Source organism: Blennius ocellaris (genome assembly GCF_963422515.1).
Source record: "Blennius ocellaris genome assembly, chromosome: 7".
NCBI classification, from domain to species: Eukaryota; Metazoa; Chordata; class Actinopteri; order Blenniiformes; family Blenniidae; genus Blennius; species Blennius ocellaris.
In genome coordinates, this window is record NC_137656.1 from 27,062,649 (window position 1) to 27,079,452 (window position 16,804).

General features: G+C 49.0%; 1 protein-coding gene across 1 annotated transcript in view; it reads right to left on the reverse strand.

The window, feature by feature from the left end:
- The window catches only part of arid3c (AT rich interactive domain 3C (BRIGHT-like)), a gene marked incomplete at both ends in the record, with an annotated part of 83,817 nt that overhangs the window by 8,908 nt on the left and 58,105 nt on the right, over positions 1 to 16,804 (reverse strand). The window contains 3 exons of the mRNA XM_080499225.1: positions 2,232 to 2,489; positions 6,866 to 7,110; positions 7,338 to 7,521. Coding sequence (XP_080355351.1) covers positions 2,232 to 2,489; positions 6,866 to 7,110; positions 7,338 to 7,521 — 687 coding nt within the window. The remainder of the gene's footprint in view (positions 1 to 2,231; positions 2,490 to 6,865; positions 7,111 to 7,337; positions 7,522 to 16,804) is intronic.

A 16,804-nucleotide genomic window follows, 5' to 3' on the forward strand; every position in this document is an offset into this window, starting at 1 on the left:
ACGTGATGTCACACTGGAGCAGCAGACAGACGTGATGTCACACTGGAGCAGCAGACAGACGTGATGTCACACTGGAGCAGCAGATAGACGTGATGTCACACTGGAGCAGCAGATAGACGTGATGTCACACTGGAGCAGCAGACAGACGTGATGTCACACTGGAGCAGCAGATAGACGTGATGTCACACTGGAGCAGCAGATAGACGTGATGTCACACTGGAGCAGCAGATAGACGTGATGTCACACTGGAGCAGCAGATAGACGTGATGTCACACTGGAGCAGCAGATAGACGTGATGTCACACTGGAGCAGCAGACAGACGTGATGTCACACTGGAGCAGCAGACAGACGTGATGTCACACTGGAGCAGCAGACAGACGTGATGTCACACTGGAGCAGCAGACAGACGTGATGTCACACTGGAGCAGCAGATAGACGTGATGTCACACTGGAGCAGCAGATAGACGTGATGTCACACTGGAGCAGCAGACAGACGTGATGTCACACTGGAGCAGCAGACAGATGTGATGTCACACTGGAGCAGCAGATAGACGTGATGTCACACTGGAGCAGCAGACAGTACTCCACAGTATTAATACACTCCACAGTGTTAACACCCTCCACAGCATCAACACTCCACAGTGTTAACACCCTCCACAGTGTTAACACCCTCCACAGCATTAATACACTCCACAGTGTTAACACCCTCCACAGCATTAATACACTCCACAGTATTAACACCCTCCACAGCGTTAACACACTCCAGTGTTAACACCCTCCACAGCATTAACACTCCACAGTGTTAACACCCTCCAAAGTGTTAACACCCTCCACAGCATTAATACACTCCACAGTGTTAACACCCTCCACAGCATTAACACTCCACAGTGTTAACACCCTCCACAGCGTTAATACACTCCAGTGTTAACACCCTCCACAGCATTAACACTAAACAGTGTTAAGACCCTCCACAGGGTTAACACCCTCCATAGCATTAATACACTCCAGTGTTAACACCCTCCACAGCATTAACACTCCACAGTGTTAACACCCTCCAAAGTGTTAACACCCTCCACAGCATTAATACACTCCACAGTGTTAACACCCTCCACAGCATTAACACTCCACAGTGTTAACACCCTCCACAGCGTTAATACACTCCAGTGTTAACACCCTCCACAGCATTAACACTAAACAGTGTTAAGACCCTCCACAGCGTTAATACACTCCACAGTGTTAACACCCTCCACAGTATTAATACACTCCACAGTGTTAACACCCTCCAAAGTGTTAACACCCTCCACAGCATTAATACACTCCACAGTGTTAACACCCTCCACAGCATTAACACTCCACAGTGTTAACACCCTCCACAGCGTTAATACACTGCAGTGTTAACACCGTCCACAGCATTAACACTAAACAGTGTTAAGACCCTCCACAGGGTTAACACCCTCCACAGTGTTAACGCCCTACACAGGGTTAACACTCCACAGTGTTAACACCCTCCACAGCGTGAATACACCCCACAGTGTTAACACCCTCCACAGTATTAACACTCCACAGTGTTAACACCCTCCACAGCATTAACAAACTCCACAGTGTTAACACCCTCCACAGTGTTAACACCCTCCACAGTGTTAACGCCCTCCACAGGGTTAACACTCCACAGTGTTAACACCCTCCACAGTGTAAACGCCCTACACAGGGTTAACACTGCACAGTGTTAACACCCTCCACAGCATTAACAAACTCCACAGTGTTAACACCCTCCACAGTATTAACACTCCACAGTGTTAACACCCTCCACAGCATTAACAAACTCCACAGTGTTAACACTCTCCATAGTGTTAACACTCCACAGTGTTAACACCCTCCACAGCATTAACAAACTCCACAGTGTTAACACCCTCCACAGTGTTAACACCCTCCACAGTCCAAAATTCATTTAAAAAAATTTAATTCGTACTGAGTTGTGAATTTTAGATCAACAAATACGTTTTAATGTAATTTGGGGTTTCTAAAGAAAAGTAATCTGAGGAGTAGCAGGAGGTGTGTGTGTGTGTGTGTGTGTGTGAGAGAGAGAGAGAGAGAGAGAGAGAGAGAGAGAGAGAGAGAGAGAGAGAGAGAGAGAGAGAGAGAGAGAGAGAGAGAGAGAGAGAGAGAGAGAGAGAGAGAGAGAGAGAGAGAGAGAGAGAGAGAGAGAGAGAGAGAGAGAGAGAGAGAGAGACCTCGGTTGTTGAGCTTGATGTTGAGGGGCAGCTGTGTGGCCATGGCCAGCAGGTTGTGCTGCAGAGCGTGCTGCATCATCCTCTGCTGTTCTTCTGCCACCAGCATCATCTTCTTCTCTGGAGGTTCTCCGCCTTCCAGCTTCTCCCTCAGCTGCTCCAGAGCCGCCGCCGCCTGCACTGCTGCTGCCGCCTGGGCCGCCCGGGCCGGAGACACAGGGACGGCCATCCGGCCGGGAAGGCCACTCATCATGGGCTCCTCTGGAGGAGAGAGACACACTGCACACTGTCACTGACACACACTGGAGAACACGCTGGAGAACACTGGAGAACACACTGGAGAACATGCTGGAGAACACACTGGTGAACACTGTAGAACACACTGGAGAACACGCTGGTGAACACTGTCGAACACACTGGAGAACACACTGGAGAATACGCTGGTGAACACTGGAGAACACACTGGAGAACACTCTGGAGAACACTGGAGAGCACACTGGAGAACACAATGGAGAACATACTGGAGAACGCTGGAGAACACACTGGAGAACATGCTGGAGAACGCTGGAGAACACACTGGTGAACACACTGGAGAACATGCTGGAGAACACTGGAGAACACGCTGGAGAACATGCTGGAGAACACTGGAGAACACGCTGGAGAACATGCTCGAGAACGCTGGAGAACAAACTAGTGAACACTGTAGAACACACTGGAGAACATGCAGGAGAAAACACTGGAGAACACACTGGAGAACACACTGGAGAACACACTGGAGAACATGCGGGAGAACACGCTGGAGAACACGCTGGAGAACACTGGAGAACATGCTGGAGAATGCTGGAGAACAAACTAGTGAACACTGTAGAACACACTGGAGAACACGCAGGAGAAAACACTGAAGAACACACTGTAGAACACACTGGAGAACACGCTGGAGAACATTCTGGAGAACACTGGAGAACACACTGGAAAACACAATGGAGAACACACTGGAGAACGCTGGAGAACACACTGGAGAACATGCTGGAGAACACACTGGTGAACACACTGGAGAACATGCTGGAGAACATTGGAGAACACATTGGAGAACATGCTGGAGAACACTGGAGAACACGCTGGAGAACATGCTCGAGAACGCTGGAGAACAAACTAGTGAACACTGTAGAACACACTGGAGAACATGCAGGAGAAAACACTGGAGAACACACTGGAGAACACAATGGAGAACACACTGGAGAACGCTGGAGAACACACTGGAGAATGCTGGAGAACACACTGGAGAACACGCTGGAGAACACACTGGAGAACACACTGGTGAACACACTGGAGAACATGCTGGAGAACACTGGAGAACACATTGGAGAACATGCTGGAGAACACTGGAGAACACGCTGGAGAACATGCTCGAGAACGCTGGAGAACAAACTAGTGAACACTGTAGAACACACTGGAGAACATGCTGGAGAACACACTGGAGAACACATTGGAGAACACTGGAGAACACGCTGGAGAACATGCTGGAGAACAAACTAGTGAACACTGTAGAACACACTGGAGAACATGCTGGAGAACACTGTGGAAAACACTGGAGAAACCACTGGAGAACACACATTTTTGATAAACAAGCTTTGGGGCTTTTATTTGGAAAGTCAGGACATACAGGTTCAGAGCTGCCGATGGAGAAAATGTGAAAGTAAAATAAAAATAAATACTTTCACGTCAAACTGTATTGTGCTTGCTCCTCTCAGGATCGGTCCCCAATAATTCTAAAACGACTTTACTTTGACTGTCATTGAGCTTTTGATAAGGTTCTGCAGGAGGAACCTGGAGGTTTCTCCTACTCTGGGTCTGGTTCTGTAGGTTCCTCCTTCTCTGGGTCTGGTTCTGCAGGTTCCTCCTCCTCTGGGTCTGGTTCTGCAGGTTCCCCCTCCTCTGAGCCTGGGTCTGCAGGTTCCTCCTTCTCTGGGTCTGGTTCTGCAGGTTCCTCCTCCTCTGGGTCTGGTTCTGCAGGTTCCTCCTCCGAGTCTGATTCTGCAGGTTCCTCCTCTGAGTCCGGTTCTGCAGGTTTCTCCTCTGGGACTGGTTCTGCAGGTCCTCCTCTTCTGAGTCTGGTTCTGCAGCTTCCTCCTCCTCTGATTGGTCAGTGATGATCGCTACTCTCCTCTTACTCACAATATTGAAATGTTTAATCGGTAGTAAACCTCCGTTGTTGTTTACATTCTCCACTTTGCTCACTGGTTGTTTTGTTAACTGGTTGATTGAAACATCGGCGCGACACAACATGGTGGTCTTTTAACGAGGTCCTCCTGTTACTCCTCTCAGTAACAGGAGGCGGAGCTTCAACAGGAGCTCCTCCTCTCAGGAACAGGAGGAGGAGCTTCAGCAGGAGATGGACACTGCTGTTCACCATAGCCCCGTTTCCACCGCACAAAAAGTGCCGGGCTAGACCGGTCTAAACCGCTCCGGTTCGCGTGTCACCACAGGAATGGGGTCTAAACCGCTCCAGACCGCTCCAAAGGCGGCCAATTTTCCGCTCCCCTTCCGTTGGGGTGCCGGGGACCATGGAACGGGTCTGAGTTTGAGGAGCTGTCTGCTGATTGGTCAGTGATTTACAACACGCCCTCAATATGTTAATATGTCAGCTGGATGAATCCTCTGCTGTCAGTGTGGTCAGCTTTGCTCTGGTTGGTTTTTTTTTTCCTTTTCTTTTCTTTGCTGCTCAACTTTAGTGTTTGTGGTGAAAGAGCGACTTGAGGCAGGGGGAGACCGGGGGGAGGGACTTTGCATCGCGTTGGAGTTTTCTGTTTGCAGCATAGCGCTCGCTGTGGTGTGGATGCGCGTCCGGGACACCGGAGTCTGGAGCTTTCGGCTCCGGCGTTGATCGCGCTCCGGCAGCTCCGCTTCCCAGAGGCGGTCAGCGTTCTGTTCAACCGCAGTGCTCGAGTGCGGGGCACGTCGCCCCAAGTCACCAGCAAGTGGCCAGAGCGTTCGCTCTCTCACAACAAACACGGAAGTTGCGGCAGCAGCTCTGCCGCTGCAAAAAGTACTTTTTTTTTTTTCCTGCTGCAAAAAATAACAGAAAGTGGAGGATGTAAACAACAACAGAGGACTCATAAGATCAAGATCTGCCGACTTTCTTTCTGTTGTAATGTCACATTTCTGCGGAGCTCTTAAGCCCCGCCCACTTTTAAAGCTCCTCTCTGTGGTGGAAACGCGACCCAAAATTTCGGTCGAGGCCTCTATTCCGTACCGCTCCGTACCGCTCTGCTCCGTCCCGGCACTTGTGTGCGGTGGAAACGGGGCTCATGAGAAAGTTTAACCTGAGTCACAGAAAATGACTCGGACGGCGGCTTCTTTGTTCTTCGCAGGGCGTCTCCGAGTCGATCACAACCACGCCTACATTTTCCCGTACTTCCTGTGGTGGGACCGGAGACAGAGTTGGACCTGGGTGCGTTCTGCCGTACCATAACCTCCCGCTCTGCCACGTACTGCAGTGGAACAGCAGCTTTAGAGGAAGGGTTGATTCTGGTTCAGCTGCAGACACCAGGTGATGAGCGCTTGCACTGCTACCATCAGGTGATCTGAGAGTTCACCCTGGATTGTCTTGGCTCCGCCCCCATCGTCACCAGGTGATCTGAGAGTTCACCCTGGATTGTCTTGGCGCCGCCCCCATCGTCACCAGGTGATCTGAGAGTTCACCCTGGATTGTCTTGGCTCCGCCCCCATCGTCACCAGGTGATCTGAGAGTTCACCCTGGATTGTCTTGGCTCCGCCCCACTCTGCCCCACCCCCCTCCTGCCAGCCAGTAAAATGGTCCCTGACTCCTCCTCAGACTCCACACGGCTCCAGACTTCACCTGGTTCAGTTTTATAAAGTTGAGGTTGCTGGTTTGATTTCTGCACCTGAGCCTCAGAAGTCGACCTGTAGCTTTGAGCAGTTGAATGAAAAACGTTGGTCTTGTGAGCCAGATACAAAAAAATATAAATATCTATGTTATAACACTCATAACTATGAGGAATTGTTTTGAACTTTGTGCAAAATGCTAGTATTAGTGTGCTCTCTGGTTCCACTGTTCTCTTCATGATGTTGGAACTTCAGTTCATCTTGTCACAAACTAAATCCAGCTGCTTCTGCCTGCAGGTTGATTCTACTCCTGAACAACCGCCAGCCTGCGTTCACACTGAAACAGCCCGGCCCACTGCAACCTTCACATGATGGAGGGATGAATGAACGAATCGATGAGAGGAGAAAACAGTAATAGGATGACGAGAGCCCAGTGAATCCAGAGTGAATCCAGAGTGAAACCAGAGTGAAACCAGAGTGAAACCAGAGTGAATCCAGACTGAATAGAGAGTGAATCCAGACTTGATCCAGAGTCAATCAAGACTGGATCCAGAGTAAATCTGGTATGAACCGAGAGTGACTCCAGGGTAGATGAAGACTGGATCAAGACTGAATCCAAAGTGAATCCAGAGTGTATCCACAGTCACTCCAAAATTAATCCAAAGTGAATGCAGACTGAATCAAGACTGAATCCAAACTGAATCCAGACCGAATCCAGACTGAATCCTGAGTAAATCCAGAGTGGATCCAGACTGATGTGGTGTTGCTATGCGTGATGTCCCCTGTCTCACCTGTCTTGATGACGGGCACCTGTGCCATGCTGTGTGAGGACATGGACAGGTGCGTCAGGTGGGACATGGGAATCTTTGGCGAGGACAGCAGAGTGGGCGTGGCCACCGGGGAGTAGTTGAAGAGGGCGGAGCTGTAGCTCTGTCTGCGGCCTTCCCGCCGGTTGCTGTCAATGGCTGCCTGAAGCTCGCCTGGCGAACTCAGCCCCCGCTTGTCACATTCGTACGGATACAGGTACTTCATATACCTGAAACACACACACACACACACACACACACACACACACACACACACACACACACACACACACACACACACACAGTGAGACTATGTCTCAGCCGTGATGCTGAATAAAGCGCAGATCGAGATTGATTTAGATTAGAGACACATTCACACCATGTGGCAGCGACCAGCTTCTCTTCTCTTCATTCCAGAGTTCAGAGCATAGTTGGCATTGTGTAGTGGGGGACTCACTGTGTTCGCAGAGTGAATGCTGCACTGGTGATGGAGGTAGGCAGGTTCAGGCCTTTGGTGATCTCTCGCCATATTTTCTTATTGATGACTTCCACTAAGCCGCCCTTGTCAGTGACCAGCTTGTAGAGCAGGTAGAGGTCCAGCACCTGCTTGGCCATGATGGGAATCCGGTTCACTGGAGTCCCTGCAGAGAAAACAGTCTGCTATCATTCCTAGAGCCTCGCTTCCTCCATGACCTGCTGCTACTGCTACTGCTACTGCTACTACTGCTGCTACTGCTACTGCTACTACTGCTGCTGCTGCTGCCACTGCGACTGCTACTGCTACTGCCACTGCTACTGCTACTGCTACTGCTACTGCTACTACTGCTGCTACTGCTACTGCTACTGCTACTGCTACTGCTACTGCTACTACTGCTGCTGCTGCTGCCACTGCGACTGCTACTGCTACTGCCACTGCGACTGCTACTGCTACTGCTACTGCTACTGCTACTGCTACTACTGCTGCTACTGCTACTGCTACTACTACTACTACTGCTACTGCTACTGCTACTGCTACTGCTACTGCTACTGCTACTGCTACTGCTACTGCTACTACTGCTGCTGCCACTGCCACTGCTACTGCTACTGCTACTGCTACTGCTACTGCTACTGCTACTACTGCTACTGCTACTGCTACTACTGCTGCTGCTACTGTCACTGCCACTGGTACTGCTACTGCTACTGCTACTGCTACTGCTACTGCTACTGCTACTACTGCTGCTGCTACTGCCACTGCTACTGCTACTGCTACTGCTACTACTGCTGCTACTGCTACTGCTACTGCTACTGCTACTGCTACTGCTACTACTGCTGCTGCTACTGCCACTGCCACTGCTACTGCTACTGCTACTGCTACTGCTACTACTGCTGCTGCTACTGCCACTGCTACTGCTACTGCTACTGCTACTGCTGCTACTACTGCAACTGCTACTGCCACTGCCACTGCCACTGCTACTGCTACTGCCACTGCTACTGCTACTGCCACTGCCACTGCTACTGCCACTGCTACTGCTACTGCTACTGCTACTACTGCTGCTGCTGCTGCTGCTGCTACTGCCACTGCCACTGCCACTGCTACTGCTACTGCTACTGCTACTACTACTGCTACTGCTACTGCTACTACTGCTGCTGCTGCTGCTGCTGCTGCTAACTACTGCTGCTACTGCCACTGCTACTGCCACTGCTACTGCTACTGCTACTACTGCTGCTACTGCTACTGCTACTGCTACTACTGCTGCTGCTGCTGCTGCTGCTGCTGCTGCTGCTGCTACTGCTACTACTACTGCTACTACTACTGCTACTGCTACTGCTACTGCTACTGCTACTACTGCTGCTGCTGCTGCTGCTGCTACTGCTACTGCCACTGCCACTGCCACTGCCACTGCCACTGCTACTGCTACTGCTACTGCTACTACTACTGCTACTGCTACTACTACTGCTGCTGCTGCTGCTGCTGCTGCTAACTACTGCTGCTACTGCCACTGCCACTGCCACTGCCACTGCCACTTCTACTGCTACTGCTACTACTGCTGCTGCTGCTGCTGCTACTGCTGTGACCCTGCCAGGTGCATGGGACCCTACTAGCATGATATGGCCCTACCAGGTGACCCTACCAGGAGAATAAGATCCTACCAGGTGACTCTACCAGAAGCATGGGACCCTACCAGGAGCATGTGATCCTACCATGTGAACCTACCAGTAGCACGAAACCCTTCCAGGAGCATGAGACCCAAAGAGGTGACCCTACCAGGACCATGACACCCAACCAGCTGACCCTACCAGGAGCATGAACTCCAGACGGCACAGCTCTGAAGGTCACTCGAACAGCAAGCTCTTCTGCCATGACAAGGCCACAATCCAAGTGGAGGAGTATAACCATAGATATAAAACACTAAGATGCCTCACGGACTACCAATGCCTGTTGACCGGACGTACCTACAGCGCGGCCATGTTGGGGAGGTCTCCAGCTTGTACTAAACATTCCAGGCTAGAAAATCAACAAAAACAATTGTAGCTTGCTTGCTCGTCCATGTTGCAACAAAAATAATACTTTATTTTAAAGATGAGGAACAGCTCTGTCCCGTGGACACCCCATGGAGGAATCATCGGGAGGGGGGAAAAGTCTCAAACCACCCCCCACTCCAAAATTAAATCAAATTTGGACTTCAAGGAAAACTTTGCCAATCATATATTTTTTCTTTCCACTACTAACCGACCCACAAAAAGTGACTTGAGAAAGTCAGAGAAGCAAAGTTTCAAAGAGCCACTAATTGCTGTCAGCTGTATTGGTGTGAGGAGACATCTAAAACGTGCAGGGCTGCAGCCCTCCAGGACCAGGATTGCCCACCCCTGGCCTATGACATGCACTCCCAAGTCCAAAATATCTTCACTTCCTTTAGCCAAACATTTTCAGTTGTTTGGTTGCTGATTGGTCGTTCGCCATTCGCCTACTGTAACGTTCAGCTGTGGGTTTCACTGCACAGTCCCTGGTGAAGGAATGACCAGGACACCTTGGTTTCTGAGTCCAAGAAGATGGTAGTTGTTGATTTGATTTAATTTTGAGAGGGGGGTAGTTTGCCATGGACCCCTTTGTTTAAGGATGCTTTGAGGCTTCCTTTGACACTCACCAGATTAATTAATTAAAATTTTAATTAAATTAGTTTATTTCTCCCAGCTTTACTCATCTTCCAATTTTTTAAAACTCTCCCCCCTCCCAATGATTCCTCCATGAGATAAAGCTTTACCTCAGCTTTACAATGAAGTATTATTTGTGTTGGTACTTGGACGAGCACAGTGCTTCTCAAATGGTGGGGCGCGCCCCCCTGGGGGGGCGTGGTGGGGTGTCAGGGGGGGCGCGAGGCGGGCGCGACTTTCAGTATTAGTGTCTTTATTCATGCTTGAACAATAAAAAAAGGGCCTCCAGCCACTAGGTGGCAGCAGTGCTCAAACTAATCAACAGGCTGCCTGTTCAACCAGTAGAGAAGAAGAAGTACTACACATGAACACCGGTGTACAGAGCTGGCGGAGGAGGAGGAGAGGTGGAGAAGTTTCTGACAGGAGTGAAAAGAAAAAAGGATGAGGCGTCAGAGCAAAAGAAAACAGGTGAGAGTAAACATAAAGCTAGTAAGAGCAGGAGATATGACGATGCTACATCGCCCTTGGGTTTACCGTGAACACGTCGGGAACCAGGAAACACCCGTTTGTGTTTTATGCCTAAAAACTCTGGCAGGACAGCATGAAACCAAATAAATGAAGACGACACCTGGACACCATACACCATACACCTGGAGACCATACACCATACACCTGGAGACCATACACCATACACCTGGAGACCATACACCTGGAGACCATACACCTGGAGACCATACACCATACACCTGGAGACCATACACCATACACCTGGAGACCATGCACCATACACCTGGAGACCATACACCATACACCTGGAGACCATACACCAGTTATGTCAGTAAGCCACTGGAGTTGTTTCATGGTAAAGTCCATGAGTATGGCCAACAAGCCGCTCATTGTGTCAGCGCGGCATCAGTAAACAAAGAAGCCTGTTAGCCTCTTACAAAGTTGCCCACCACATCGCAAGGTGCAAAAAACCTCACACCATAGCAGAGGAGCTAATCCTCCCCGCAGCATTGGACATGGTCACAATCATGCTCGGTGAGAAAAGTGCTGAGGCACTGAAGACTGTCCCTCTTTCTAATGAGAGACACTGAAGACTGTCCCTCTTTCTAATGACACGGTCGGGAGACGTATATCTGACATTTCAGACGACCTCCAAGAACAACTAGCAGAACATCTTACTGTTTAAAGTTTTGAATGTTACTGTGTTAAGTTTTTAAAAATGCACATCCCAGTGAATCATTTGCACTTTTTCTGTTTTGAGAATCACAATTCATAAACTAAACTTGGAAATTGCTTTAAGTTGTTCTCAGCTCATTTTATTAATTTATTTTGATAGTCAGGCGATTGCATGCAGAATGCTGGTGCCAGCAACTCATACAGTGGTTTATACAGATAAATAAATAAATATGATCAAGTTCTCAATGGTAGTACAATTCGGGGGGGGGGGGGGGGGGGGCTGAAAAAAATTCTGTCCTCTAGGGGGGGCATGACAGAAAATAATTGAGAACCACTGGACTAGCAAGTGAGCTACGATTGTTTTTGTGCATTTTCTAGCCTGGAATGCTTTTGTTTAGCTGGAGACCTCCCCAAGATGGCGGTGCTGTAGGCACTTCACAGACAGCGCTGAGAGGCATCTAGTGTTTATGTCTATGTGTATAAGTATCTCTGGGTCTTATCCAGGAGTGATGGAGGAGGAGTGGAGTAAGAGTCACCCAAGAACCCAGTGACGACTGGTCCAGGAGGTCACCGAGGAACCAGGACAACATCTAGAGAACTTTCCTCAGTTGGGTTCAGACACACAGTTTCAGTAACAGTCACTGTAGGACCATTATGGTGAAGAGGAGCTGAGAGCTGAGGTTTACTGTTCGGCCTGCATCCCCACCCTCACTGTGGTTCACCTCCACCCTCACTGTGGTTCACCTCCACCCTCACTGTGGTTCACCTCCTCCCTCACTGTGGTTCACCTCCTCCCTCACTGTGGTTCACCTCCTCCCTCACTGTGGTTCACCTCCACCCTCACTGTGGATCACCTCCTCCCTCACTGTGGTTCACCTCCTCCCTCACTGTGGTTCACCTCCTCCCTCACTGTGGATCACCTCCTCCGTCACTGTGGTTCACCCCCACCCTCACTGTGGTTCACCTCCTCCCTCACTGTGGTTCACCTCCTCCCTCACTGTGGATCACCCCCACCCTCACTGTGGTTCACCTCCTCCCTCACTGTGGTTCACCCCCACCCTCACTGTGGTTCACCTCCTCCCTCACTGTGGTTCACCTCCACCCTCACTGTGGATCACCTCCTCCCTCACTGTGGTTCACCTCCTCCCTCACTGTGGTTCACCTCCTCCCTCACTGTGGATCACCTCCTCCCTCACTGTGGTTCACCCCCACCCTCACTGTGGTTCACCTCCTCCCTCACTGTGGTTCACCTCCACCCTCACTGTGGATCACCTCCTCCCTCACTGTGGATCACCTCCTCCCTCACTGTGGATCACCTCCTCCGTCACTGTGGTTCACCCCCACCCTCACTGTGGTTCACCTCCTCCCTCACTGTGGTTCACCTCCTCCCTCACTGTGGATCACCTCCACCCTCACTGTGGTTCACCTCCACCCTCACTGTGGATCACCTCCACCCTCACTGTGGTTCACCTCCTCCCTCACTGTGGATCACCTCCTCCCTCACTGTGGTTCACCTCCTCCCTCACTGTGGTTCACCTCCTCCCTCACTGTGGTTCACCTCCACCCTCACTGTGGATCACCTCCTCCCTCACTGTGGTTCACCTCCTCCCTCACTGTGGTTCACCTTCACCCTCACTGTGGATCACCCCCACCCTCACTGTGGTTCACCTCCTCCCTCACTGTGGTTCACCTCCTCCCTCACTGTGGATCACCTCCACCCTCACTGTGGATCACCTCCACCCTCACTGTGGTTCACCTCCTCCCTCACTGTGGATCACCTCCACCCTCACTGTGGTTCACCTCCTCCCTCACTGTGGATCACCTCCACCCTCACTGTGGATCACCTCCTCCCTCACTGTGGTTCACCTCCTCCCTCACTGTGGATCACCTCCTCCCTCACTGTGGTTCACCTCCACCCTCACTATGGCACTGAGTGACAGTGATAGACTGATAGAGTGACAGAGTGAAAGAGTGATAGTGACAGAGTGACAGTGATAGAATGATAGTGATAGAGTAATGAAGTGATAGAGTGACAGAGTGATAGAGTGACAAACTGAAAGTAGAGCCGCTGCTCCTCCACATTGAGAGGAGTCAGCTGAGGAGGTTCATCTGATCATAGACCTCTTTTAGAGGTTCACCAGTCCAGACCTGGGAGGAGGACCGAGGTGGGTCCAGGGTCTCTGGGTGAATGGATGGATGGTGGACGGATGATGTATGATGGATGGATGATTGATGGATGAATGGATGGATGATTGATGGATGATTGATGGATGAATGGATGATGGATGGATGGGTGATTAATGGATGGATGATTGATGGATGATGGATGGACAAATTGTTTTACCTTTAATTTCATCAATAAAGTAATTTTTGGTCACAACAGTTTTCTATTAATAATTGTAATGATTTATTAGGTTCATGTGTTAAAATCTAACATTTATATTTATTTTAGCTTCATAGCACTTCAAATGACGTGCGTGTAATTCATTAGAAAATAGGTCAAACAATATCAGTGTATTCATATTAAACAACAAAAAATTGCACATTTCCATTTTAAAGTTTAATTGCATGAATAAATAATAAAAATAAAAGGAGTTTGAGGTTACCTTGCATTGTAACCATTTGTATGTAATTTAGAACTAAAGAAGCTTAATGTGGTGTAAACAGTTAGTATTTGTGTAGTTTCAAATGGTGTAGCCACAAGAAACCAAGATGTATATTTATTAAATTGTTTGAATGGTAATGAAAATGTTAAAGATTTTCACAGAAAAGCATATAAATCAGCACAAACAGTGGATTAAATAAAACCTATCAAAATGTGTAAAACATTAGTGATTATTTCATCCTCATATTATACTTTATAATATACAATATTATACACTTTTCAGGTTCATATGTGAAGAATAAAGAACAATTCATATTTAAAAGCCGAGGGAAATGAAAATTCGACCTCCAAAACACTCTGGCTCTCGCTTCCAGGGACATTTTTATGCTAACTGGCTCAAGGGTAAAATGTTAAGACACGGCAATCTGCGAGAAAATAGCCGATAAACAGCGCCAGTTTGGCTGCTCGGTGTATTGCTTCTGACCAGACCGGAAGTAGCAGACGTTATGTGCGTGACGGCACGAGTTGGACACACGCTGTGGCCAAGTTGTGTTTACATTATGGAGGATCAGAGTTTTGACGACGAAGAGGCTGAATTTAACGATATTTCATCATCATCGGGCATTTTAAATCCAGTGATTGATGAAGAAGACACAGAATGGGTCGTTCTGCCATCGGTGACCCCGTCTGGAACATGTTTGAGGAAGCAGAAGACTGTTCGTCCTCGATTCGTCCTCGTCTCCTCAGCCTCGTCTCCTCAGCCTCGTCTCCTCAGCCTCGTCTCCTCAGCCTCGTCTCCTCAGCCTCGTCTCCTCAGCCTCAGCAGCCGGCAGTTTTGAGGCTTCCTGACTTTTGTCAGAACGACCCGGCTTCGTGGATCATGTCGAAGCGCTTTTCTGACTGCGCAGAATCACCAAAGATGAGTCCAGGTATTACCTGATGGTCGCAGCCTGAGACCAGCAGTCCACTCGTCGGGCCATGCAGCTGTTGCTCCCCCGTCGCTCTCAAGCAGCTCCTGCTCCGGAGGTGCAGGCTGTCTGCCACTGAGAGGACGGACAGACTCCTTTCCCTGCCTGATTTGGGAGACGGCTCGGCTGTGGACCTGATGGACAATATGCTGTGGCTGCTGGGCTCGGACGAGGGTGGATTCCTTTTCCCTCACGTTTCCCTGCGCCAGCTCCCGCCGCCCGGGCGCACAGCCTTGGCTAACTCCGGTGTTTAGCCGAGAGGGACGTTTTGGATGTGTTGTGCTGTTCTGTTTTCGGTTTTTGGCGGTTGCAAAATAAAAGACAAGTTTACCTTCAGCTCCAGCATGTCCTTTATCCTGCTACATTGGATTTTTTTTTCCCTCCTTATTTTCTCCTCTCTCTGGTGTCTTCCACGCTCAATCTTTCATCAAGGCTCAGAAAACGCAGACTATAGCTTCAAAACACTGTAAAAACTTTGATATTTAAGATGGGAAACAACGCAAGCCAATATGAACGCCACACAACAGATCGAGATCGTGTCCAACTCGTGAGGTCACGCATAGGCTCCGCCCACAATGGCCACGAAGGAGAAGGATTCCCCCGATTTCGTCGGCTGGAGATTCAAAATTCAAATAACTTTGTTATGCGACAACAGTGGTGGGGCAGAGTCGGAGAAACCTTTTAAGTAGAACCCCAACTATCGTTTTTTGCACAATAGGGTGTTACATTTCACTAGGACTTTAAAATGACTTTTATTTAATTTGAATGAAAATTACAAATGAATCTAAAAAAGCCAAATGTTGTGAACCTGAAAATATAAACACTCCTTTCCTCAATACTATAATATGGAAATATATCAACTACTGAAGCTGTCAAACAAACATTCAAATGTTTGATTTCTGCTAGAATTAAAGACGGTCACACCATGTTGGATTTATACCATTTAGATAAAGTAACCATGAAAGATATGACCAAATCTGTTTTTAATGTAAATATGTGAGTTATTGAAACTGATTGGAGAGAAAAAGCAGATTTATTTCATTGGGTTTGTGATGAATAGGCTTGAATTCATGTGATCATGCTGGACTTCTTTGTCCAGAAACGGAGGTGAGAGAAGATGAAGTGGTGAGCTGATGTCAACATTAGTTCAGACGCTGCTGGTCTTTGTCAGTGAGACACATTTTATCGGGCACACAGTAAAAGTCTTAACAAGAGAGGAAGAGGAGCAAAAATCACAGATAAATGAGTCCAAACTTTAAAATGCAATCTGAGGATAATGAGAGTCATCTATTAATGCTGTCAACCTGCCTCCTGATTAGCAGAGTAAAGTGGCCCGATCATAATTTCTCTTTTCGCCGTTTAATGTGGGACATCAGAGCCAGCGCCTTTGTGTTTGACCCTCTGATAATTAACCTGCTTTCTGCTGACGGCCTTCATCGGATTTACCATCACAGCCCTGAATGGCTGTGGCTGTACAGTGTGTGTGTGTGTGTGTGTGGGGGGGGGGGGGGGGGGGGGTGAAGTATCGTCTAAGGTGCTGCAGCCACATCAATTAAGGACAGTAATTATAGCTTCATTCTGTGGTGATGGCATGAATGAAACACTATTAAACAAGAGATTGATGCCTCACACATACACACACACACACACACACACGCACACACACACACACACACACACACACACACACACACACACACACACACACACACACACACACACACACACAGAGACGAGCACAGGACAAGAGCAGCTGTAAGTCTGACGACAAGGAGGAAGAGCAGGATGATGATGATGATAATAAAGAGCAGGAGCCACAACACCGTCAACTCTAACCACCACCACGACACCGTCAACTCTAACCACCAACACCACCACGACACCGTCAACTCTAACCACCACCACCACCACGACACCGTCAACTCTAACCACCACCACGACACCGTCAACTCTAACCACCACCACCACCACGACACCGTCAACTCTAACCACCACCACGACACCGTCAACTCTAACCACCACCACCACCACGACACC